The sequence below is a fragment of the Protopterus annectens genome, chromosome 2.part1, assembly GCF_019279795.1.
Source record: "Protopterus annectens isolate FY-2018-M chromosome 2.part1, PAN1.0, whole genome shotgun sequence".
Taxonomy (NCBI): Eukaryota; Metazoa; Chordata; order Ceratodontiformes; family Protopteridae; genus Protopterus; species Protopterus annectens.
In genome coordinates, this window is record NC_056729.1 from 658,595,859 (window position 1) to 658,621,699 (window position 25,841).

General features: G+C 40.9%; 1 protein-coding gene across 1 annotated transcript in view; it reads left to right on the top strand.

Moving 5' to 3' along the window:
- EFR3B (EFR3 homolog B) overlaps positions 1–25,841 on the top strand; it is a 2,101,782-nt gene that overhangs the window by 1,863,304 nt on the left and 212,637 nt on the right. Inside the window, exon 18 of the mRNA XM_044062396.1 lies at positions 2,168–2,295. Coding sequence (XP_043918331.1) covers positions 2,168–2,295 — 128 coding nt within the window. The remainder of the gene's footprint in view (positions 1–2,167; positions 2,296–25,841) is intronic.

Consider the following 25,841-nt stretch of genomic DNA (forward strand, 5'->3'; position numbering starts at 1 on the left):
ATGTATCTGTCCAGGCACCTGCAACAACTGGAATGCATATAGAGATACCTTACAAAAAGGATATGAGACTGCTAAGAGGTGACCTGTGTCTAGCATATGAGGTGCCCTCTGACCCATTACTGATGGATGTACTTCATATCCACAAGTCAATTGGTATCAGAAATACTTGATCCAGGAACTTGAACCTCTTCTGTAACATTATCAGGGTGGTTTGGATGGACAGGTATATCTTGTAGAGGATACCATTGTTCTGGAACAGACTCCCAATCCAGCAAAACAAAGCTCATCCCTGACCACTTTAAATCTTAACTTGCATCAATGTATGCGAAATAGGAAATTTACCCCAGCATCCCCCCTCCATACTTCTAATGGACAGAGGTAGCTCCTAATTCTTTTATCTCAAGGCATGGGTCTCCTCCGAATATCTATGTTTTTATCTAGTAATTATCACTAGGACAATATATAAATATAGATCTTGAAAATGGTTATGTTAATCTAAGCTCCAACAGGTTAAATTAATTGTAAGCACCAAACAGAATAGTTTACAAGGCTAGTACTTACCTATCAGAGGGTAATATAGAATGATGGGTAAAAATGTGATGAAGGAAAAAAATATTGTAGACATATGGAATAAAATAATGCACACTTTCAACAAATATGAATATGTTCTAGAGAAAAATGCACTAGCAGCAAGCACAAAGCTGATGCATTTAAAATCATTAGTCAGTTTTTATTCCTTGATCTGCAACTGCCAATCACTTTTTACAAAGGAAATCAGTGCCATTGCAGTTGGTGTTCTGGCAGTGACACCAAATATTTTGGCTTTTCATTTTTTTCTGTGATTGTGTGACAGTGGGTAAAGGGGTGAGGGGATAAAGCCTGCCACATGGGGATGCAGGGAAGCAGGAGAGGCTTGCCCTTCAGCAGAAAATAAATGGTTTGTCTGTTTTGTTGAAATGAAGCTTTAACCAATCTGTTTCTTCCAGATAAAGCTTCATTAAATTGAGACTTGAAGAAACATGTAGGTAGAGAATATAATGTTGCCAGTTTTCACCTGTGCCAGTGTGGCAGAGGTAGAAAGTACTGGCAATGGCCCAGGTGAAACAAGTTTGATTATTGACTTGTGTTCTTAATGGTGCAGGAAGTAAGGATGGGCATGCCTCCCCTGGGGGAAGAGCATGCTGAGTGGATGGAGGCAGGAGGATGGGCATGCCTCCGTGGAGGGAGAGCATGCTGAGTGGATGGAGGCAGGAGGTCAGATTAGCAAGAATGTAAGGCAAGGCAAGGGATGGACAGCTGAGGAGTTGGGTTGCTCTAAGGGCCTATGGTGGGCATGCTATCAGACTGCTCTGCATCATCAAACACATGATGCCGGCATGCTGACAGGAGTTAAGGCATAATAAAAGTCCCCAGCACAGAGCTACAGTTAGACAGCTGTTCACCTGTCCCATCACACTCTGCATGCTTGATGGTAGAGCATGTAGGCCTCCATAGCAGGAGCTCCCCAGCACGGGGACCCAACTGATGAGGGTCTCACTCGGGAGCTACTAAGGCATTGGTATCTGTAATGATGAAGAACCAAAAAAGACAAAATGAAAATGTTGTTAGTTTTCATTATATTACTTCAAAATGATGTTATTCCCATTTCTCAGAACACTTCAGTAATGTCACAGTATTTAATTGATTGTCTTACTTTTCAGTACAGCATAACCAATTGAGAACCTTTAATTAAATTGCCTCAGATATGCAACTTCTATAACTTACCTAGATGCTTTGCGACCTTGTATTTAGTTATATAGCCCCTGCGTGGGGAAATAACACCTTTTATTCATGGCATTCATGCTAATACATTTGAACTCACTGACACTAAATGTCACATTACCAGTGTTAATTGGTTTTACTTAAAGCATTATCTTGGACAATGTTTATTTTCCATTTATAAATTAGGCGTGTGTGTGTTCAAAATATCATGTTAGTTATTAGCAAATGTGTCTTACCAATGACAGCATACAATGGCTAATATTTTTATATGAAAAGCTGAAGTAATGAAACTGTGTTCTGAAATCACCAGTAGGTCTGCATTGTGGAAGACCTAATTCTGTTCAGCTCAGCTCATTTTTTTTTCTGTAAGGTTGCGACTCTTATTTTATTTCATTTCTTTGCCTAGACTGTCTAAGTGTATGGATAGGCTGGAGACAGAGCTCCTGTTTCTGCAGAGTAAGATTTGTGAAGTGCTGGGAGGTAGTGGTTACAACTCCGAAAGGCTTTGCACTCCATATATTCCACAGGTGACAGGTAAGCACTTCTGAACTAAACTCATAACCCCAGAAGCTTGTTTATTGTGCTTTTTATCTCTACCTTTTAGATAATTTTTTGTTTAGGTGAGGGAAGGATTACGAATTTGGAAACATTGGTTGCCCATGAATATAACTTTTAAGTAATTCTGACTGTATGAAATAAAAGAAAAGTGACTGGAATGAAATGAGTTATATTACAGGCATTGAAATGAGCAGTTCTACATGAGTACCTGAATTCTTCTTCAGTACTTTCATTTTTACTCATCTAGAAAGTTGTTTTAAGGACTAAAATCATAATGGCAGGCTAATGTAGAGGCTGCATTTATATTGTTTGTCATGACTCAGGATGGATTTCAATTTAGATCTGAGGCACTATATTATGTTTATTATACATGTTTGCTGCCCTTCTTTCTTTTTTTTCTGACTCATGTCCGCAGTCTTTGTTAAAATAATGTGCATAGTCTGGCCATTTATCTACTCTGTTGGCATTGTTTGCCTGCATATTGATAGGACTCTTTAAAAGTCCCCTTCCCCCTTAGTTTTTGTCATTGATGAAGATTCTCTTTTCTTGCAATTTTTTCACTGTGCCTCATCATTTGACTGACAATTCTTTTATATTCAACACAGAGTCTAACAGAAAGTATGTGAAACATACTGTTTCCTTTTCCCTTAACCACTGAATATGCAGCAGATCCTGAATCACAGCTAGTTTCTTTCAGATATACTAACACTACTTAGAGTTTGATCACTGTTTTACCATGTCTTCTTCCCTAGTTGCATGCAACTTTCTGATAGCTTGATTTTATGACTGCATTTATTGTGAACCTACATTTCTGATGATACGTTGTTTCCAGCTGGATATATATGGTTTAGTCTGGTCTCATGTCTTTATATAAAATAGTTTGTCTGAGTGCTTTTGCTGATGGTCATAGCCCATCGGTAGTTATCATCTGACACCAATACAACAAAGGAAGTTACATATAATCCCGCTACGGTTATGAGTAGTGAAAAGTTCCATTTAACATGCCATATGTTCAGACCCCACTCCATCAACAGCATTTCTAATGTTTTATTAGCATTTCCCCTTTCACTGTTTCAGTTAACATTTAATATTTCTTTACACTGGGGATACAATACATTTCTTATATGGATAGTATTATTTCTGTATGTTAATTGGCAGACTATGTTTATTCCATTGTTTAAAGAGAGTTTGTGGACTGAAGGCGAGTAATTTATTTATTACTGAACTACACTATGCTGACTTTTTGCACCTTATTACACAACTTATTTTTCAGAAGTCAGAATGCTTTTCCTTGATGAAGTTATATGCAAACTTAATTTAAACTTGTGTAAAATAAAACATTTTACCCTCTACTGACTCTGCAATATACACTAAGAACAACTGATCACACAGTCTTAGAACTATTACTTCTAGGCAGTCATTTTTGCTGTTGGATGTAGAATTTCATGGCTGGTTTAGATGTTTTTTTCTGTTTTGTAGAGCTAGGTTAGGATGCTAGGCCAAATACATCAAGCTCAAGGTCAGATGCCAAGCAGAGGTAAAAGATAGGTTAAGTGTAGGAGATATTGATCTATTAGGTGCTTATTGCAACTGCGTGGAAAGAAGTAAGAGCTATTAGAACATCACATGTAGAACTGTTTATAGCATGACATTATGGAACAGACAAAATGCTTGCAGCACAAGAGAAAATAGAAGTAATGTTCCCACTATCCAGTACCTTACAGTAACTTATTGTAAAGTAACAAGACCTGGAACAAAGATGGTGGCTCTGACCACCAGCATCTCATCACACAGTTTAGAATCACAGTAAAGAAAACAGGAAGAACTTGAGGCAACTAGATATGAGCTCAACAATATTCCATATGCATATGTAGTTGAGGTGAAGAACTGGTTTAAGGGAATAGACTTGATGGATGGAGCATCAGAATAACAATGAATAGAAGTTTGTTATACTGTCCACTAGGTGGCAGCAAAAAATTCCAAGTAGAAAGAAGAAGGCAAAAGGACTGCAGAGGCTTTAGAAGTGATAGAAAAAAGAAGGAAAGCAAAAGGAAATGCAGAAAGAGAAAATACGTCAAACTGACGGTAGAGTTTTAAATGTGCAATGAAAAGACCGGGAATAAATCGACAGAGTGGGAAAGTCAAGCGTTCTCTTCAAGATGACTGATTTTATTAATTGAAAGTTCTATATAAAAATGGGCTTGATGAAAGACAGATGAGAGGGGATCTAGCAGATGGTAATATGAAGAGATACAGGAATATAAAAGAAAAACAAAATATAAAAAAGAACGCTAACAGCTTTGATTCATACAATGTCAAGTTTGCTGTTTCAGAGCCAGGCATTCTTCACAGTGAAGATAAACTGACCCTAGAAAACCTTGCTAATAACAGGGCTCTTATAATTTATTGAATTTTTCCTGAACTGTTTAATTTTTTTTTTTTAAATTATGCTGCTGCAATGTGGCTTATAATTTGTCTGCAAATCTGAAAAATAAAACAATTGCCATTGGATTGGAAATGGTCACCTTATATTCCAGCACCTGAAAATGACAGTGCTAATGAGTGCTCGGATTGTGTATCAGTTGTATTTGTTTCACATGCTAGCAAGATAATGCTCCTGTAAACTAGACTCCAACAGTCTATAGATTATAGACCATGAACTCCCAGATGTGTAAACTGGTTGTAGAAGCAGCAAACGTATCAGTTCAAATTACCCACATCCACAGGATAACAGAAAAAGCAAAGGAGTTACAGAAAAAAAAATACTTCTGCTTTACCGACTATTCTAACGCCTTTGACTGTGTGCACTATAACAAACTGCAGCAAGTTCTTAGAGAAATGGGAAAAATGGGGTCACTTTATTTGTCTCCTGTGGTGTCTGTATGCAGATATAGAAGTAACAGTTAAAATAAAACAAATATGGAGTAAATGATTTATTCTAGACTGCAAAGGAGTGCAGCAAGGCTGTATCTTAGTTGTCTGTACTTGTTTAGTTTATATGTTGAATATTTTGGATGGAATGATGAATTAGATGACTCAGATGATATGGAGAAATATTAGCCACATTATCTGTAAAGATATCACTCTGATGGGTGAAAGGGTGAAGGAGTTGGAGAGCTTCTCTGTCAGTATGAAAGCAAGTTTGCAGCTTAGTATCAAAAATGAAGTTTATGTCATCTAGCCCTATCAATCCTTTGCAAACTGATAGAGAAGTCATGGAGGTGGCGACTGATTTTATTTTCCTCTGTTTAAATATTTTGTAGATATTGACTGCAGACATAAAATGAATATGCTTCTTTGGAGGAAAAAAAAACTATAACAGATATACATAAGATATTAAATAGTAAATGCATCATTTTATCAACAAATGCCCACAATTCCAAAACCATGATTTTTCTAGTAATAACATTTGGCAATGAGGGTTCATTTGGACTATAATTAAGGCTGTACAATGGAAAATCAGAACTTTTCAATTAAGTTTTGGAGAAAAGTTTCTGAGAATTCTATGAAGTGCAAGAATATCAAATCAGTCAATACTTCAGGAAATAAATCTAAATTGTTCAGTGGAAGGAAATACTTTTGCCATGTAATGCAAAGAAAGGATTCACACTGGAGAAGACACTGATGTGGAAATGATTAAAGTTAAAAGAAGGGGGGGCACCAGAGACTAAGGTGAATAAACAGCATTACTGAAGTAGTGAATATGAATGTACAATAACTTGAAACCGTTGCTGACAGATAGGTCTGGTGTGTTACATTTCCTGAGGTCAAGAAGTGTTATACTCAACTAAATGTCAAGCAGAAGTGTTCTTACTTTACAGTGCTTTGTCAGAATACACTGGTGAGATCTGATCATCAGACTGTCTCATTCAAAGTTTCTCTCCCACTCAACCGCCCCAGCCATAATCAAGCTAAAAAACTTCTCAAAAGCTGACTACAACCTCCTAAAGGAGGGTATATGTGGCTTCACACCATCGCCCCCTTCAGAGGATGCAGACAACTATGCTGAACAGTGTGCCAGTGCAGTATACAAGCATCTGCACAACTGCATGGACTCAACCATATGCAATAGAACTAAAACCTGCTCCTCAGGGAAACACAAACCTGTTTGGTGGACATCTGCTATCAACAGGCTTTACAACATGAGGAAGAAACTGTTGTTCAAGGGTAAAAGGGAACAAATTAAAATTGGAAAAAGTCCCTCCTTAGTCTCAACAAGCAAATTGGATCACTAGTGAAAACCTCCAATGCAAATTATGAATTGAAACTAGTCTCCATAACAAAGAGAAACCATTACATCAGGAACCTCCGTGGCAAAGCCCAGGTTTGTTCTGAATTAGTACTTAAAAGTATCACTTACACTGATCCTGTTGACTTAGCCAAACTACTAGCAGATATGTTCAGTGCAAACTTCACCCCCTTGGCCCCCCCAAAGGCCCTTTTGATATCCCCAGTACTTGTCCTGCACCTCACATATCCATAGTTCATGTGTTACAGGCCCTATCCAAGTCAAACATCACAGCTTCCATGGGACCTGATAGTATCCCAGGATGTATTCTGCACCATCTCCAGCAAGATGTGGCTTCTCCATTGAGCACCCTATTCAACCACAGCCTAAGTACTAGCTTCATTCCAGCAGAGTGGAGAACTGCCATTGTCATCCCCTTGCACAATGGTGGTGCCACTACTGACCCTATAAACTACCGCCCCATTAGCTTGACAAGTCTGATCTGTAAAGCCATGGAGCATATTATTATGGCTCTCATAAACAAGAACATAGGCATCTCCAAGCACTTGACCCCACCCAGTTTAGATTTGTCAAGGGCAGATCTTGTCTGTTGAACCTGGTTGACTTCTTTGAGACAGTCACCAAGGCCCTGGAAGAGGAAAAGTCAGTACATACAGCTTACCTTGACTTTGCCAAGGCCTTTGACAAAATCCCCCACTCAGGCATCATCAAAAAGCTAACACAACTTGATGTAAATCCCTATCTCATCAGGTGGGTGGCCAACTGTCTCACTGACAGGACCCTCATAGTCATAATAGACACCTCCACCTGTCATAGTAGTCTACTGGAGTTTCCCAGAGATCTGCCCAGGGACCCCTGTTTGGCATCTTTTTCTCAGAGGTCCAGGCAAAGACAAAGGGCCTGTGGCTGGCCAAGTTTGCAGACAAGTGTAAGTTGGGTGCTGCCATTGACTCCCCAAATGATGTTAACATACTGCAAGAGGGTTTCACAGCAACTAATGACTGGTGCCAAAGTCATGGCCTCAAGCTAAATGCAAAAAAAAAAAAATGTATCATCATACCATTCGGCAAAAACACAACCCCTATTGATTACCACATCAACGGTAACCCCCTAAGCACACAACCTGTGGTAAAAGACCTGGGCACTCAGGTTGATAGCCTCACATTCGACCATCATATAGCAGCAGTGGTCTGAAAAGCCTTTTACTTGGTTCAGGGATTGCATCCAGAAAAAAGGAGGTATTACCTCTCTGTACTTCTCCCTCATTAGACCAATAATTTAGTATAACGCTTCATTTGGGATGTACCTCTCCAAACATCTGCATCAACTGGAAAGGCCACAGAAATACCTCACAAAGAGAATCAATGGCCTCCAACACCCATCCTATGCAGACAGGCTCAAATCACTATCACTCTACTTGGTATCATACAGATTGCTCGGGGGTGATCTGTGTCTCACCTACAAGGGAATCTCGGACCTTGCCCTATTAGAGATGCTCCATATCCATAAGTGTAACTCCTCATGCACTACCTGCTCAAAAGGCCTGAATCTAATATGCGACATCAACAAAACCTGCTGGACAGACAGGTTTGTCTCCCAGAGGCTGCCCCATCTCTGGAATAGATTTCCCATATATGTCAAACAGAGCACCTCACTGATCCTGTTCAAGAGCAACCTTGATGAGTGGATGGGAAACCACAAATTTGTGACAGGGGGTTCCACCTGTGTCCCTTATTGACAAGGGCAACAGGTGCTGACTGAGGTCTCTTTTTGGGGATAAATTCTTGGCTAGGCTTGGAAGGGCCCCAGGCCCATTAGCCTAGTAACTGCCAATGATCCTATGAGCTCTGAAGCCATACAAGGGAGGGATATCAGGCTGATGAAATGAGTCCAGAGGAAAACTACCACTGGGGGTGCTGGAATGGTGGGTGAAGGATATGACCAGGGACTAGAGGAGCTAGGGAGTGGAAGAGATATGGTATGGCTATAAACATCATGTCAAGAAGATTTTAAGTGGATATCCTGAAGAAGGACACTGTGAAGAGGAGGGGGTACAAGCAGCAGATTGCACAAACTATTTTCTTGGATATGTGGAAGCACTCCTTTACATAAGGGTTGAGCACTCATGGCTCATAGTACTGGAAAGTACTGGAACAGATGATACTGAGGGAATCCTTTGGGAAATCCATGATGGCCTAGGACAGGTATATAAATGGTGATAGCAAAAGAAGTGCTGGATGGACAACAAATGTTAAATGCACTTAAAGGACATATTAGATTGTCTGTCTGTTTCCTTCATCCATCAAAAAATTGTAATACCAAGAGTTTCAGCTATGAGGCAGTATGGAAAGAAGATGGCAAACACAGTGGCTTAAATAAAGTACCACACTTTAGAACAGCGAGAAATATAGATGCTTGTTTATGGAGGAAGAAGCAATGTTTTGGTGGGAAGGAAAATAAAAAAAAAAAGGTAGACTGCAAAAACAGCAAGGAGGTGGGAATAGTTAAAAGACAATTATGAGACTAACTAGAGGTTACTGATGACAGATGATTACTGAGGGAAGAATAATACAGCATAAGGGGGAATTAAAGGGAAGTATGGTAGCTAAGAGGTAGGAGGATCTGGGAGAAAAAAGGCTGGAGTTGATAAAAAAAGGAGAGACAAACATGACTGGAGATAAAAAGTGTGCCTGTGAGTGGGGAATAGGAAAGCCAGGAACAGCGAGAAGGAAAGTACCTCGGAATGTAAAAGGGGGCAAGGGAAGTGGGAGCCAGTAGGGGTATGATACTTGGATACCACTTCCTATATTCCATTAATTTAAAAGTATGATTTCATTAAAAAAGGTGTGCCCGTATTCATAAAGTCCATATTCTTTCCTATCATTTTTGATCTTCATGACTACTGTCTGAGTCACAGATTGCAAGCATCCACAGTAAACTCTTGGGGCTACACTGAATGCAGTTCTTGTAAAGACAGACAACTCTGTATAGATTTGTGTCTAGAATCCACCCCTTCCCACAGACCACAAAAGTTAATGGAATCAATTAGGGTTGTGACCTGTAAAGCCTCTTTCACTAAGTCTATTGGTTTATATTAAATGATTAGACTTATAACCTGTTGTCATTAACATGCCTGAAAGGCATTGTTCTCAGGTTGTATTTTCTTTCTCCTGGGTACATCTATAGGAAGGAGACAGTTGGCCAGGCCATAGCAGTGCCTACCAGTGTGCATGTGTGGGGTGGTGCAGTGGTACTAGCTAATCATTATATGTTAATAATTGGAGTGATCTGTGGGTGCAAAACTGGTGTATCTCTAGTCTCAGATTCCATTACTACTGCTCTGTTTCCACATAAATCTCTAGTTACTTTTTGAATTTGCTCAGAGTACTTCTGTTTCTTATGTGGAATGGCAGTTTATTCCAAAGTGTAATAAGGTGCTGAGTTACAACCCTATCTTTTTCTAGGTCTATATTATAACATTGAAGTTCTCTAACATCAAATGTTATAATATCGAACCCGTAATGTCGAACGCTGAAAACAGCGAAGGTGCAAGACACCGAATTCTTTCCCAGGGAAAGAATTTGGTGGGCCATTGCTGTGGCTTCATTGTTTTCAGCATTTGATATGTTGGAGCATTATGGATCGGGTTCAGGTAAGTGTGCGATTGTGTGTAGGTTAGGGTTAGGGGGCGGGTTAGGTGAGTTAGGGTTAGGGAGTGTGTCAGGTAAGTGTGCGGTTGTGTGGACGTTAGTGTTAGGGCTCGGGTTCATGTAAGTGTGCGATTGTGTGTAGGTTAGGGTTAGGGGTGGGTTAGGTGAGTTAGGGTTAGGGCATGGGTCAGGTAAGTGTGCGATTGTGTGTAGGTTAGGGTTAGGGGGCAGGTTAGGTCAGTTAGGGTTAGGGCGCGGGTGAGATGAGTGTGCAATAGTGACGAACCTTAGGGTTAGGGTTGGGTTAAGGTAAGTGGATAGCTAGTACTTTATGTAAAGTTTAGTTTAGGTCTAGGATTTTAAGTGTATGTGTGTGGATGGCTGTTTTTTGTGTGTGTTTGTGCTGTGTGTATGTTTCTCAGAATAGCAAATTTTTTCCCTGGGAAAAATGTGCTATTCTGACTGTTCGATGTTTTCAGTCTTCGGTGTTTAGGGTTTGATATTATAACATTCGATGTTAGAGAACTTCAATGTTATGATATAGATCCCTTTTTCTTTCCTTTGGAGTTCCTCAGGAATCTATGCTTTAGCCTCTGTTGTTTAATATCATTTTTGCTTCTCTTTCATGTGATGGACATTGTTGCTTGGTTGGTTAAGTATGCTGATGATTGTATAAATGGATTTTTTTGTGAATAATGAAGATGATTATACTAATATTAATAGGTATTTACTATGCTAAGGTAAGTGGACTTTTACAGTGGGACTGTCGTAGTGAGAAAAAATGTAATGTGATGTATTTTGGCAAACAGAAATGAGATGTAGTACAGTGTTTACATTTAATTTATTGGAAGTTAATGAATGTAAGTAAGAATTCTGGTATACTGACTGATTTCTCTTTTTGTTTTGAAATCATTTGAGAACCATTTGTAATAAGGCTTTGAGACAGATGGATTTGATTCTCAAAATCTTTACATTGAGAGAGGTTATTTTAGCTAGTTTATTTAAGGTATGTATCAAACCAGTTTTGGAACACAGTATAGTTTTCTGTACTCTTAATAATTTACAGCTTATTTGTATAGAATCAGAACAATCTAAATTTATAAAAAGAATATCTGATATTAAGCAGTTATGCTATAAGGATAGATGTATTTCACCATAGCCACACCATACCATTTGAGCTGTTTCAGTCAGTCTTTATAACCACCATTACAGATATATCATGGGTTGGCTTTTATTTTGCAATAAGATATTTAATGATTCTTTTCTTCCATCTTTCCTGGTTTTGGAAGTAAACAATAATCCAAATACATGTAAACATAATTTAAACTTCTGCTTAGATTTATGTAATAAATTATCTGAATATATCAGAGGTGCAATAGTCTAGCAAAAGTGGAGGTCTTTTGATGAGTGGCAATGGCTATAGTGTTTGATCCAACAATTACGGAGGTAGTATTACTTGAAAGCCATAAGGCTTGAACACTTGATCTAACTTATGAACTTAAATATCCACTTTTAATAGATCACTAGACCTTATCTTAGCACTATGGGCAATGTAATTTACACTAATAGATTTATACAGTACACTCTGATAATGCTGTTAGCACTGCTGCTTTGATTTTCAGTCTGGAATAAGTGAGGCACTCTTTTGTAGATTTGGCACATAGTTCTTGTCTTCATGTGGATTGTTGTGGGGAGGTCTGGTTTTATTTACAAAGACACGATGAAGGCAAATTACCATTCCTCCAAATTGCCTCTAAGTACAAATACTGTGTGAGAGTGAGTGTATAAATGCTATGATGTGTAGCTCCCCCATTTAAAATTAGATTCTCTGCTTTTGAACCCATTGGGTACCAAATTAGACTCAAGCTGTCCCATGACCTTGAACTTAATTAAGCAGGTAATTGGAGAATGAATAAATAAATGAAAGATAACATAATACATCAGGTTATAGTGGAATACATACTGCTGCTTAAATATCACCCATATTGTTATGCCATGTAGTCTGGGAAGGCAGATAAATAGTATCATAATGTTACTAATGTTACAAATATTTATGGTGATTTTGCTTTATCTAACCACCCTTTGTGTGAGCACTTATGCAAACTATTTATAGTGGATAATTTTCTATCAATTGTGAGCACTTATGCAAACTATTTATAGTGGATAATTTTCTATCATTTAATATTTCTTTTGAGAATATTACCACAACTGCTGATACAAATTTGTTTTCAGATTGCTGCCTTTTGTTATTGCATTATCACCCTATTCATAATGGATGGATTTTATCTTTAGCTGATGTTTACTCTTACAAGTACTACTGCAACTGTTGACACTAATTACTTTTATATATGTTACTTTCCAGTCTATGTTGCATCTATAATTAGCATTCTTCAAATATTGTTTGTACTCACAAAGCTTCTACTATGATCTATTTGTAACTTTTTCCTTCAATGAGTATATTTATGGAGCTTTTCTTCCCAGATATTTGCAAGATCCACTCAGACTTTCCTGATAACATTCAAACAGTATGCCATTGTCAAATCAGTGGTAGAATTTTGAGAAGCTCTTTTGTACAGATTCTTCAAGTTCTGATTAGGTCTTACCAGCTATCAGCAATAAAAGATGATTTATATAAAGAAATGTTTTGATTTTGCTGATGCCAGAAGGTATCTAATAAAAGATGAAAAAGATTATGATTCAGGATTGAACCATGTTTGTGCAACAGCAGTATACAGCATGATTTCTCTAGGCAGATTCTAATAGATCTATTAGTAGTTGTTGTTAAGAAGCAGAAGGGGGATTCAGTAACTCATTAATCTTTAATAGTTGGAAAAAGAGGAGAGAGTATCTGACTAAACTGAATGCACTGCTTAAGTCAACAAAGATACCCTGGTATCAAAGCATTTATCTGTGTTATCAAGGATGAAGTAGATAGCTAAACATAAGTCATCTATGGTACTGTAACTTTGTCAGACCATGTTATGAGTTATTTAGGATATAATGCCTCCCATATTTTGGCTAAATGAGAAAGGTTCATGATAGCTCTAACATGATGAGGTGGTTAAAGGTTGGTGATTTCAGCAAAGACTATTGTCACTGATTTTAACTCCTAAAGTATTAAACTAGTATGGAAGGAAGGATTAACACGGATTGCATGGGATTAGGCAATATATGGGAAGTTAATATTTTGGAGATCAGGGATTTAGACTGTTACTATATTCTGAATAAATTGTGAAAAGTTTAGAAAATGTAGATTTTGAGCTGAAGGTAATAAAGATGAGCAGTTGGAGGAGAGAAAGTTTGAAGTAGAAATAAGTATTAGAAACAGTTTATTAGGTGCTGACATTCAAATCTGAGTGTGAAAAAAAGGTTTGTTAAAGGAGCTGAAGCAAGTTTTTCATTATGTCTCCATTTATGTGGCCCCAAAAGATCATCAGCTGCCTGGCTGCACCAGTAATCTTTCCAGACGATTGCCCAGGGCAGGGACCAAACCAATTGCAGGTTGGGTGGGGAAATATAGCAGAGCAACCGGCAGCATCATATACACTGGCTGCACATGCCAGGAAGAATATTTTGTATTCCCTAACTTTACAGAGCTAGTGACATCATATGCATCACTGCCAGTTAGCTCCACCCCTGATCCCATAGTTTTACAAGTTATCTGTCCCATGATTCTAAGCATACCAATCACTGGGGGTGCCTTTATCACAGACAGAAATCTCTCCCTCTCAGCGTGGGTGTGCTGCCAAAGCTGCTCTTTCCCACTGTTCTCTCCTTGGCTTATCCAGTGCTGGAGCCTCTAGTTGATGTTGGGTTACATCTGTCCTGTAATAAAGGCTTCATTACCGTAGATCATAGAGCTGATCAACCTGAAACAAGTTTAGTGGCTCTGCTGAGAAAAAAAAATAATTCTTCAACATGGCCTGTTTAGATCATGATAAAGTAACTGTTTTTCTTGAGTTTCATTGTTTTTGGATATAGCCATTGTAATGGCATTCTTATAATTTTTCTTTTATATTTGTGAAATAGATCATGGTATCATTTGTTATCTCTAGACATTCCTGAGTGGCAGAGGGTTCTACACGTACCAAAATACTGAAAACTAATTCTCAGAACACAGAAGGATGAAAAATTAAACTGTAAGACTTTTCTTTTTTTTTTCCCAGGGGCAAGCCCCTCTATGCCCTTCATGTGAAAGTAACCCCTATCTTAACTTATACATACTAAATCCATACTTGCACTAACTTGAAGTAGGGAAAAATTTCCCCCCAAAAAATCATACTGGCAGTGATTTTGTAAGGAAAACATTGATCAGTATTGCATTCCTTGTTGACTTCTGCTTCAGGCAGTTGAAGTCGACAGACTTTCTTCTCAAGCCATCATCCTTCAAACTTTCCTTACTAACAAATTTCCTCCTCTATCCATCTGGTCTTTTCTTCATATCTCACATGCCTTCTCAAATAATACTTGTCTTTCAAGATTTACTAAAGGCTACCCCTTCGACTTTTCTTACAAATCATTTCTTCCTATATCCTGAATTAGGCAAAGGAATACATTTGTATTAACCAAAGAGTTATAATTTTGTTTTTTTAGCTTCACTATTACACAATGTTCTCTCCCAATATATGGCAAATGTTTTATTCCCCATACAGGTGTATAGCATGCAGCATTCAGTTTGGTTGTACTTATATATTATATACACACCTTGTATATTACTATTGTAAATATTGCTTTTTGTGTGTGTTTATATGATGTTCTTTTCTATCTATTCTATTATATAAGGGGACCTTCATTGTGTCACTACTAGACAGAGGCACAGTATAATAAATTTATTCTGTACATTTTGTACCATTTCATGGGGTGGCAAAAGCCACATCACTATGGCTAGGCTTACAAATGCCCTAGGGCAGATAGCCTAGTACTAAACTATGAAACTATAAAACTGATTTAATTGTGGAACTTTTCTACCTGGTGTTCGAATACAAATGGTTATTGCAAAAGTAAGACTTTGGTAAAACACACGTCAAACAAATAAATAAAATATAAGTCAAACAGTCTTTAAAGAGATGGTTACAGGAATGATAAACTGATGCTTTAAATTGTAGAATGATGAAAATTCAGCCCTTTTCAAATGAACAGCAGTTAAACTGGCAGCATACATACCTAGTTTATAAAAAGCTCAGAACTTTGTAAGTTTTCAATCATTTTAAGCCAGATTTCAGTATAATCATATTGAGTCATTACTTCAGAAACTGTGCTCCTGTCATTGTGTAAGTTCATTGAGAAAGGTGACCTCACAGTCAGCAAACTAAATCTGATTTGTGAATCAAGTCCTTGAGGACAGCAACATACTTCATGAAATAGGGCTCCACAAATGAAGAGCTGAAAATGTCAACCCAAATAATATTACCTATTTGTTAACCAGGTTACCCACTGGACACAGTCCCTTTATAGAGGCACCCGGGAGCAGTGTCTGGTTAAGTGACTTGCTCAAGAGTTTATCCCTGCATGTGAATGGAGGTGGTACAGAGTGATAAAATATATGTCAGAACTGCAGAAATATGTACATATGCAGAACAAGAAAGGCATTTGCTGTCAAGAGGCTTTGTATTTGGAACTAGTGAAATTTAATTCACAGCAGAAGTATGATTTGACTCCAAGCCCCAAGGATTCAGAAATCTAATTTATTTCTCATTTCATGGGGACAATTGAAAAGTCTTAGAAGATTCAGTGTACTGCATTGCTGGGGCCTATATTACATGATCGAACAGTGAAATGTTTGAACACGTAATAATCGACCCCTAAATGTTGAACCGACGGAATGTTGAACAGTTCAGTGGAGATTTCCATACAGTGCAGACATGGAAGTTTTCCATTGTCTGCACTGTAGTGCGATCTCGGAGTTGGTATATTTATGTAGCAGGGAGTGTGGGGGTGCAGGTGGACTTGCATAGAGCGTTTTTATGGTTTGTTTGGGGGTTTTATGGGGTTTTTTGCTGTTCGACATTACGGCGTTTTGACATTTAGTGGTTGACTATTACGTGTTTGAGCAATTCACTGTTTGATCACGTAATATAGACATGCATTGCTGCTGTGGCTGGGGAAAATTCATAAAGGTATTTAACTCATTTATTTTTATTGAACTGGAAGAAAGACAAAACAGCAACACATATAGCAAAATTCAGAAGTCACTGTGAAACCAGAAGTCATTTTTTGTTTATTAAGAATGCATTTTTCACATGAACACATACTTTTACTGTTTTACTTTTACAGTTTTTTAGAAACTATAGATGCATATGTCAGTCAGTGAGCTGAAGAAAGGAGCTAAATATTTAAGGTATATGAAAGATGGAAAAGGGAACAAGGGTTAGACTATTAAGAGAAACAGACCTGGCCATATCATGTGTAAGGATATGAACAAATAAATTTATTGACACACAGTTAAAAGTGTTACAGTGTATTGACTAGATTCAGAGCTGCTGAATCTAGACCCAGTGTATTTTTTACACTTGAGCACTATACCAGCCATCTTACATTAAAATGTCATTTTTCCTCCAGCCTTGTGGCAGACCCATCTGAGTTGAGGATTGCTGGAAGAAGGCTCATTGTCTGCTTTCTGATTGGTAGTTTGCCTTATTTATTGTTTGTTCCAGGCAATATTTAAGCCACACATTTATGCAGGCTTTCACTCAATTACCCAGAGCTGCTCTTTGTTTGGTGACTGTACAAGAGGATCAGAGTGTTTTTGCTGAAATCCAAGCCATCCACTGCTGAAAATCAGAAAATAAGTGCTATTTAAGCTTTTATTGCACTTTGTTGACTGTTTTTTATTTTTTTACATTTCACCCCTGTTATTCTTGCTGCATTTCTGCACTTTCGATACTGTACTGATATCTTTAAGTAGCTGCTTAAATTGTATCAATTAGATTCAGGGCTGCTGAATCTAGACTCTCCCCCATATTCTGCAAGCCTTGCACAGCATGCAGGATTAGTGCAGGAGCTCTAGCAGGCAATATGTCTGCCGTGCGATCCAGGAATAGCCTGCAGGGGCGTGCATGAGCACTCCTGCACCATTCCTGCACGAACTAAGCCCCTGTATGCAAATTACCCCATTTGCAGGAGAAATCCATGCAAATGAGGTGAATTTGTGATCCAGGAAACTGGAAACCGGCCATGCAGGACTAGTGTAATCTGCAGAAATGTACTCGGTTAGTAACCGAGTACATTCTGCAAATTCCATGACAGCTCAAAATAAAGGCTGCATATCAGTCAGGAAGCATGCCAATGGCCAAGTATAAGGACATTGGCATTGAAAACAGCTTAAAAAATAAGAAAATCAACTTTTATTTTTTTAGCCGATCTCGGCTGTTTAAGCGTAGGGCAGTGGTGCGCAAACGGGATCAGGGGAAAATAAGAAAATAAACCTAAAATAAGCATTCTAACTAAAATCACTATTCTGCCATTAAAGTCAATGGCAGGCAGAAGACAACATGGCCAGTGAGTAGTGGTTGCTAAGGAGCGAGGCTCAGTGTGAGACATGTAGCTATGCATTAGCAGGCAATCCTATGCAAATGAGGGGAATGATAGTGAATCTCAGTTTCCCCCAGCATGCTAGTCAGATCCCAACAGTGTAAGAGCAGTAATAGCTTGGTGCAAGCCTAGGAGTTAGCTGACATCATAGATCATAGGGGGGGTGTCAGGCATACTGTAAGCAGATTGGAGCCCTGTGGTTAAGGTTTGCTCCTAGCTAAGCACAGCTAAGTAAGGGGGTGTGTCTGAGTCTGTCTAGCACTCTTTACATTGCCTAAGTGAGTGTGCATGCCGCACACCGGGTTTTAAAGGAAAAAAAAAAGTTAAACCAGGAAATATCAGCTCTGTGCACATTTGAGCACTCCATTTATGCGGTGCGCCCCCAGGCTTAAACAGGAAGGAAATGGGAAGGGAAAACAGCAGTAGGAAGGTAATCTAGGAGAACTAGCATAGCTGTCAGGTGAAATGTATCAGAATCAGCCAAGTACAAAGGCAGCAGACCAGCCCAGCCCAGAACACTACTATAAACTATGCAAGCACCTTCCCCTCTGGTCTTTCCCACACTCTACACCACCGGTGTATACAAGCAGGAAACTTTTAACAAACAAAACAACAAAATGATAGCGGCTGCAATAGTTATCATACAACTTGTGGAAGAGGCTGAGGGTGGTGAGGATGTGAATGCTGTCGACCAACCCACAGTGAGGAGATGCAGAAGAGTGTACACACCCAGGATAACCTACCAGGGGCTACATGAGCTTGAGATAGTGGAGTGTTATAAGATGGACAGGGACCTTCTACAGCAAATTGTTGAGCTGTGCCGGCGACTCCTACACACAGAACTAACAGAGGGGAACCCATCCCAATGGATACCAAGGAATGTGTAGGCCTAAGAATACTAGCTACAGGTACCTTCCAAAGGCCAACTGGGGATATGATGGGGATCTCACAGGCATCAGCATCCAGGATACTCCACCAGTTCCTGGATGCCATGTCAGCATATGTCAGTGAGCACATATATTTCCCCAACTCCCGTGAGGCATTGGCCAGCAATATGCAACTTTTCCACCAAATAGCAGAATACCCTGAGGTAGTGGGTGCTATAGACTGCATGCACATACATATCAAAGCACCACCTTGTGAGAGGGGTAGAGTCTACATCAACCACAAGGGCTTTCCCTCCAGCAAATGCCAGGTCATGTGCGATGCCGAAGGCATAATAATGAATGTGTGCGCTGGCTGCTCTGGAAGCTATCACAATTGCCATATCTGGCATCTGATGCAGCTGTACCAGAGATTTCCCATTGGGAACATCTCTCACAGTCACCTAGTGGGGGATGCTGGATACGTACTGGAGCAGTGTCCGATGACAACCATCAGAAATGCACACACACCCAAACAAGAACTCCATAATGAGGCACACACACAGACCAGAATTATAGTAGAGTGTGTGTCTGGGATGCTCAAGTCATGGTCCCAGTGCCTGGACACATCCGGTGGAGCCTTGCAGTACTCACCAGGTACATGTACCCAAATTGTCATTGTATGTGCCATGCTACACAATATGATCCTGCGGAAACAGCTGCAGCAGGAACAGCACGGGGCAGGGCCACACAGCCCCCCTCCATTGCCAAGGCCTGCACAGGCACAGAGTGACTCAGAGGAGGAACAACCTGAGCCTGCCCCAGTAGGCAGAAGGAGGCATGCACAGTATGCCCTGGCCTTGGCAAAGAGGCAACACATAGCACATACACTGACACAGGAGGGACCCAGGGAATAACACCTCTCTCTGACTCTCACATACAGTAAAAGGGATGCCAAACATGACACTACCTGTGCTCAATCATGTGTAGGGAGTGTACTATGTGCATCTGACAAAGGCAGCCCTGCAGCACTACCCTCAATACTGGAATACCCACAAGGTAAGTGACTCACACATGCCAGTCAGGGGGGTTCCCATACCCAACAACAGTCACACCCAGCAGGACAAGTGTAGACAAACACAAACAAAGGCTGTGCTATGGCCTCTGAATGATGCCTATGAGTAACCCCCCCTTCAGGCCTACACAGACAGACTACAGCAGGTCAGGCAGTGGGATGTTAGTTCTGAAGGGTAGGAATTCAGAAACTAATATGTGGGTCAATCAAAGCTAAGATCTATAGTACACTGATATGCCTCTAGTCAGCATGATAGTTAGCAATACAGAATGAAATGGAGTACCTGACATACCAGTACAGTCATAGCAAATGCGTACAAGTGTCATGTGTGCCCCCCCATCCTACGTGGTAATGTTATAACAGTCAGGTGTGCCCCCCCATCCTACGTGGTAATGTTATAACAGTCAGGTGTGCCCCCCCCCAATCCTGTGTAGATATGTAGAAATAGTCAGGTGTGCCACTCCATCCTGTGTCGGAATGCAGAAACAGTCAGGTGTGCTTCCCCCCCAGCCCTACTTAATTATGTAGTAATGGTCTGGTGATCTACTCCCCCAATGTGATGTACACACATTGTAACAGTCAGGTGTGCCCCCCCACAACCCTATGTAGAAAGTAGTAACATGTATGCATAGGTATAATACCAGTGGTGCACAGATGCACAGAGGTGGCCAAGGTAGCAGGATAGGTTGTAGCATCTGCACAATATGTATGTATGTGTGTGTTAGGTTGGTGTGTGTCCCATATCATGTGAGAGTGGTCGGTATGTATGCATTGTTGAGGTAAGCCTGGTGGTCATTGCCCACTACCGCTGATGACAGGGACAAGTCCTCACAACTGCAGTGCCATACACAATACCCATCAGTATAACACAAGCTAGCAATAAGCCATTGCAAATCTATGGTGGTAATACCTGTCACCATCTGAAAGACTGACATGGCATGGCTGTTGGTCTAGATATACAAGCAGCACACAGGGGAAAGTACCCCAGATGCACAGGATATATTGTGTCACTGTGAAATGGACATACCCTTGGAAAGGTACATACAGGTATGCATCACATTATCTGGTCCTGTAGTAGGGGATACCGGTGTTGTCTGCCCAAACACTTGCAGATCACAAACGAGGTAGGACTGATGTATTGGGAAACAGCTGATGTACCTGCACACACAAGCATAACTGGAATGCCCAATGCATATCTGTGTGTCAGATGCAAGTAGTGTCCATAGCACACATGCACCCAGCTCATGCAAACACCACCCACAGGCACCTCTCTGGTCATACCTCAGCTGTGGGGAATGGGTACAGTAAGACCCCACCTGTATATGGCAATAGCAGAAGACTGCAGCATGCAGTGCAGTGCAGGTGTCCCATGCAGGTGTGTCCCTAGCTGTAGGTAGCACCTGCCAGCATCCACACCACCTGAGCAAGACTGTTAGGAGGTATTGGCATGAACACCTATCACACCTACCCTGTCACCTCAGGGAATATACTGTATTGTGGTTTGGGACTGTAGGACTGGCAGAATGCAATGACCTGCCACATCAGGAATGCAGCAACACCTAATGCCCCACAGGCATCTGCCAAAGGCCTGTATCTCACACGTACTTCCAATGCATGTTATGTCACAGACACCCAAATAACAACATAACACACTCCACATAAGTCATATGCAAGGCCATGTAGACAAACCACAGTAACATGTCCACCATGTCCCACTGCATGAACTGTGGACTAACACTAACACACACCTGTGATGGGGTGATACCCTTAAGGAAAGTATCAGAGAATGTAAGCATAATGTATGGAAGAGGTTAGAATAACGGGGGGTGGGAGCATGGGCAGCATGGAATGTGCAGGGTCCAACACCAGGCTGTGTGCACACACTATCCCTGGCTGCAAACACATACATGGATGGCTACATACCTGCCCGTACACCACAATAGAGTAAATGTCCTGATCCATGGCCCCTGCCCCTGGCTGACCTGTGCGAATCTGTACAGCTGTGAGGCATTGCCACAGCAAGATAAACCCATACTGTCATATTGATGGGCGTACAAGTATGGGATCCTCTGCCAATACTGTAACAAGGTGCTGAACTGGATACATAAACCCAGCATCAAGTGTCTGCAGCTCCCCCTCCAGAATGGCATAACTTACCATGAATATGTAGGTGTCTGCTCACAATATCGGACACAGCTGCAGTCATCCCTGTCCCCCAGGAGATCAATGTGAGCAAGAATGTCCACCTGACAATACATGAGGACAGTAAACATCACTGTGTATAACAGTATACATCTGAATATCTCTGCTAACAGCAGTGCCATGCAGCTGAAGCAGCACAGACACAATCACCTACAGTACACACTATCCCCTGCACAGTTTGTCCCCATATTGCCAAATGATCGATGGATACCCTGCAGAAACAGTATGCTACCTGTAGGTGTACAACACAAAGATCTGCACTGCAGTACAAACTACCTGGACCCGATCCACACATTCAATACAGACGGGCATACTGGGCATGTTCACACACTTAGAGAAATGAAGGCCATGTCAGTCAACAGCATACTGAAAGGTCATACTAGGCATGCTCACACAAACAAATGAAGGCCATGTCTGCAAACACCAGTGGACCAGACATATCTGCATGCAGTGCATGTAGTGTAGGGCATACCCCCGCTTACCCCATGCTAATTTCTTTAAAAGGAAAGAGAAAGGGGTTGATAGAACAGTGGTGAAAAAGGGGCACAAAGAGGGAAAGAGAGAAGGAAAAATAGCTAGGGGATGTGCAGGAAGGGTGTAGGGAAGATCCATACCTGCCCATTTCTTCTACAGCAACAACTGTGCATATACACTGAGTTTGGAGGTAGATTTGGACACTCAAACCCCTGGGATGGAGTGAGGACAACAATAATAAGTTGTGACTATAGTGTATAGGGTCCTGGGTTCATGACCTGCAAAGGCAGGTTATTTTCATTCTGGCCAGAACAGCGGTTAATGCATACAGATTAATTAGGGCACTTTAGGTTAGTCACACTCAATACAATTAAAATGCCCTTCTCTGGCAATCCTGCTGATGTCAATCACTGTGAAGTACATCTTTGGAGAAGGAGTACTCCAGCAGTCTCTGTGGTGTGTGCTATAACAATATAATGCTGTAGTGTGATATAGAACTCTGGTAAGGGTTCTATTCTCACACATGGGAGTTGTGGATGCTTTTGTGTCTGTTCCTATGCCTGTGTAGAGAGCAATGCATGTTTGGCTAGTCACACACACTACAATTCATTTACCCTACTTTGGCAGTCCTGCTGATATCACTCAATGTGAAATAAACCCTTGAGGAAAGAATACTCCACTAATCTCTGTGGCGCGTTCTATAATGGCATACTGCTGTAGTGTAATAACTAGTTAGGTAGGGGTTCTAATCCCAGATGTGACAGGTGTGTGTGTGTGTGTGTGTGTGTGTGTGTGTGTGTGTGTGTGTGTCTTAATGTGTTGATGTTTGTCATTCGTGTCCTTTGTGGAGGTGGTTGTGAAGGCATAACAATTGGGCACAATGGTGAGTGTGTTTTTAAACTTTCTTATATGGTGCCCCTAGCATAATTCACAATATCCACCGTGCAGGGATAACAGATGTGATATCAGTACATAGTCAGTCATGGGTACAATACCCTGGACTGGTAGGTGTGTGACACAAACATGCTTACCTTTTACTCTCCCATCCCACACCAACTTATCTTTGCCTCTGTCTGCCTCTCTCACTTCCTCTCTGGTGGATGTGGAGACTTACACCTGCTATGCTTAGGCAGTGGCATGTGTATTGTCAGTGATGCTCATGATCAGCTGATGGCCTCTGCATGGATTACAGACCTCCTCTAGCTGATCACATGTGGAACAGCTGTGATAACATTCCCATAGCCAATTGCATGGAAACACACTCCAATATCTAGGAACATCATGTTGGTGTTGGGCTTTTTCATTCACTTTGAGCAGGAACTAGATCTGTTGTTTGGCAAACAGCATCACAGATGGATTGGGGACTTACCTCTGACAACATACTCTGTGGAAACAGACCAACACATAGGAGGGGGATGTGCCTGACCTGACTACAGACTGTAAGTGCTGCTATACTGCAGTTGGGGTAATATTGGTTTAACAAGGTGTGTGTGGATATGGCTGTCCTACATGTTTTAAAACTTGTCATGTTGGTGCTATGTTTATGAGGAATCCCCATCTCTAAGGTCATCTGCAGACTGGGCAGTGTGTGGTGCCTTGTGTTCCTTGTGTTACCCACAGAGCACCTATCTCTCAACTGCATAAGGTAGTGTGAGGATTGCAGTTAGTAGATTGTGACAGCGGGAGAGTTACTGACGTCATATCCCTCATAGGACATATGTTGCATCAAACCCTGTTATGACAGGAAATGTATGAGGTCATTACAGAGACATGTCAATATTGGCCCTGTGTTTGTGCCTCCAGTCACAACCTTGTCAACCTTTGTACATATGTCATGCAGTAGTGGGTGCATATGTTCTGTACACCATATTCATTGACAGCATATCTGATAACAAGCCAGTGAGAAATCAGACAGCTACACATGTTATGTATAATAGGGGTTATATTTGAGGACATAGCCTGGGCATTCTGTGGCTGTGTGTACAGTACTGAGGTATGTGTAAGTCTGGTAATTGTCGACAGTGTGTGTGTACAGTGCATATGTACCTTGGCCTGTATAGAGACTGTGGTAGATGTCATTGTTCTTGGTTCTGTTCTATCTGATGTTACATGCTGCTCCACTGTATGTCACCCTATCAGCTTACATGTTTGTAGGTGCAAACCCACACGTCCCAAACCACAGACAGCCATCGGACCACACTGTGTAGTGGCCCAGTATATGTAGGGTTGTTGTGTGAGTTGCTCATATAAGGATGGTGTACATCAGATAGTCCATATACTGTAATAGTACACTAGCTTACCGTATGTGGCTATGGCTGTGTTCACATTGGTTGTGGTTATGAACTTTCACACAGGTGTCTGTTACTCTGTGATTCGACATGCCTGTAGAGCCTGCTATCTATTCAGGTACATGTGTATTTCCACATAGGAGATGTAGCCCACTGTTGAGTCAGTCTGCCTGTAGCCTGCACTGTGCTTTGTTACATGTCTAGCAGCTTGCTGTACTTATCCAGTGAGATGTCATGTCCAGATACTTGTCAGATGTACTGCTGTCTGGCCACCATAACAGTCATGTAAGTCAGACAATGCAGTGGGATGCTATTTAGATGTATGTCAGTAACTAGTGGATAGTATGTGGCCATGGCACCTCTGTACCAGCGGTTATTAAGTGTCAGGACAGACAGGGGTGTATGAATGCATAACCTTTGGGGGCAAATGTATACCAGTATGTATGTGTTATACCCATCTACATGGCTGTTAACATCCACATTGACAGGCCTGGTCCACGTCTTGCATGAAGGGGTTCTGTGTATACCCCTGTACTGACCCGTTTGTGTCAGACTGTCCACATATATTGGCCATGTTGCAGCTGTAGTCCACAGGGGCGTTACTGTGCTAGCAGTGTTACTGTACTATGATGACCTTAGGATGTATGTAAGTAGCCAATGGCACACATGTTAACAACAGATGTGGCCTCCCACACACACTATTTCTGTGAAGACAACATAAATACCGTAGCAATAGTCTACAAATATACCTGCACTACATATGTGACATCCCCTTGCACTGAGAGGTTGGGACTGTTGGGGCTGAGGTAGGGCTCCACTCCATGTGCAGGACATATGGCAAACATATATGTATGTATCATTATACATATATCCATATAGATATGTACACATATACATATCTTGCTTACTGTATGACAACAGTTTTACACATATGTGCCTGTGTTCCAGCCTCTGTCCTCCACCTACATACCGGGCTTTGCGCATATGACGTGCTGTCAGGGGTTGTATGTAGTGGGCTGTGTGTATGTCATGCTGTCACTCCTGACATCAGTCCACTGCTGTTGTGTCCCCCACACATACTCGGGGGTTGGGGCCATATATCTGTGGGTTTCAAATACACAATACATGTGTGCCCTAATGCACTCCAGAGGCCAGTATATGTAACAGTGGTATATGGCCCAGTATTAATGA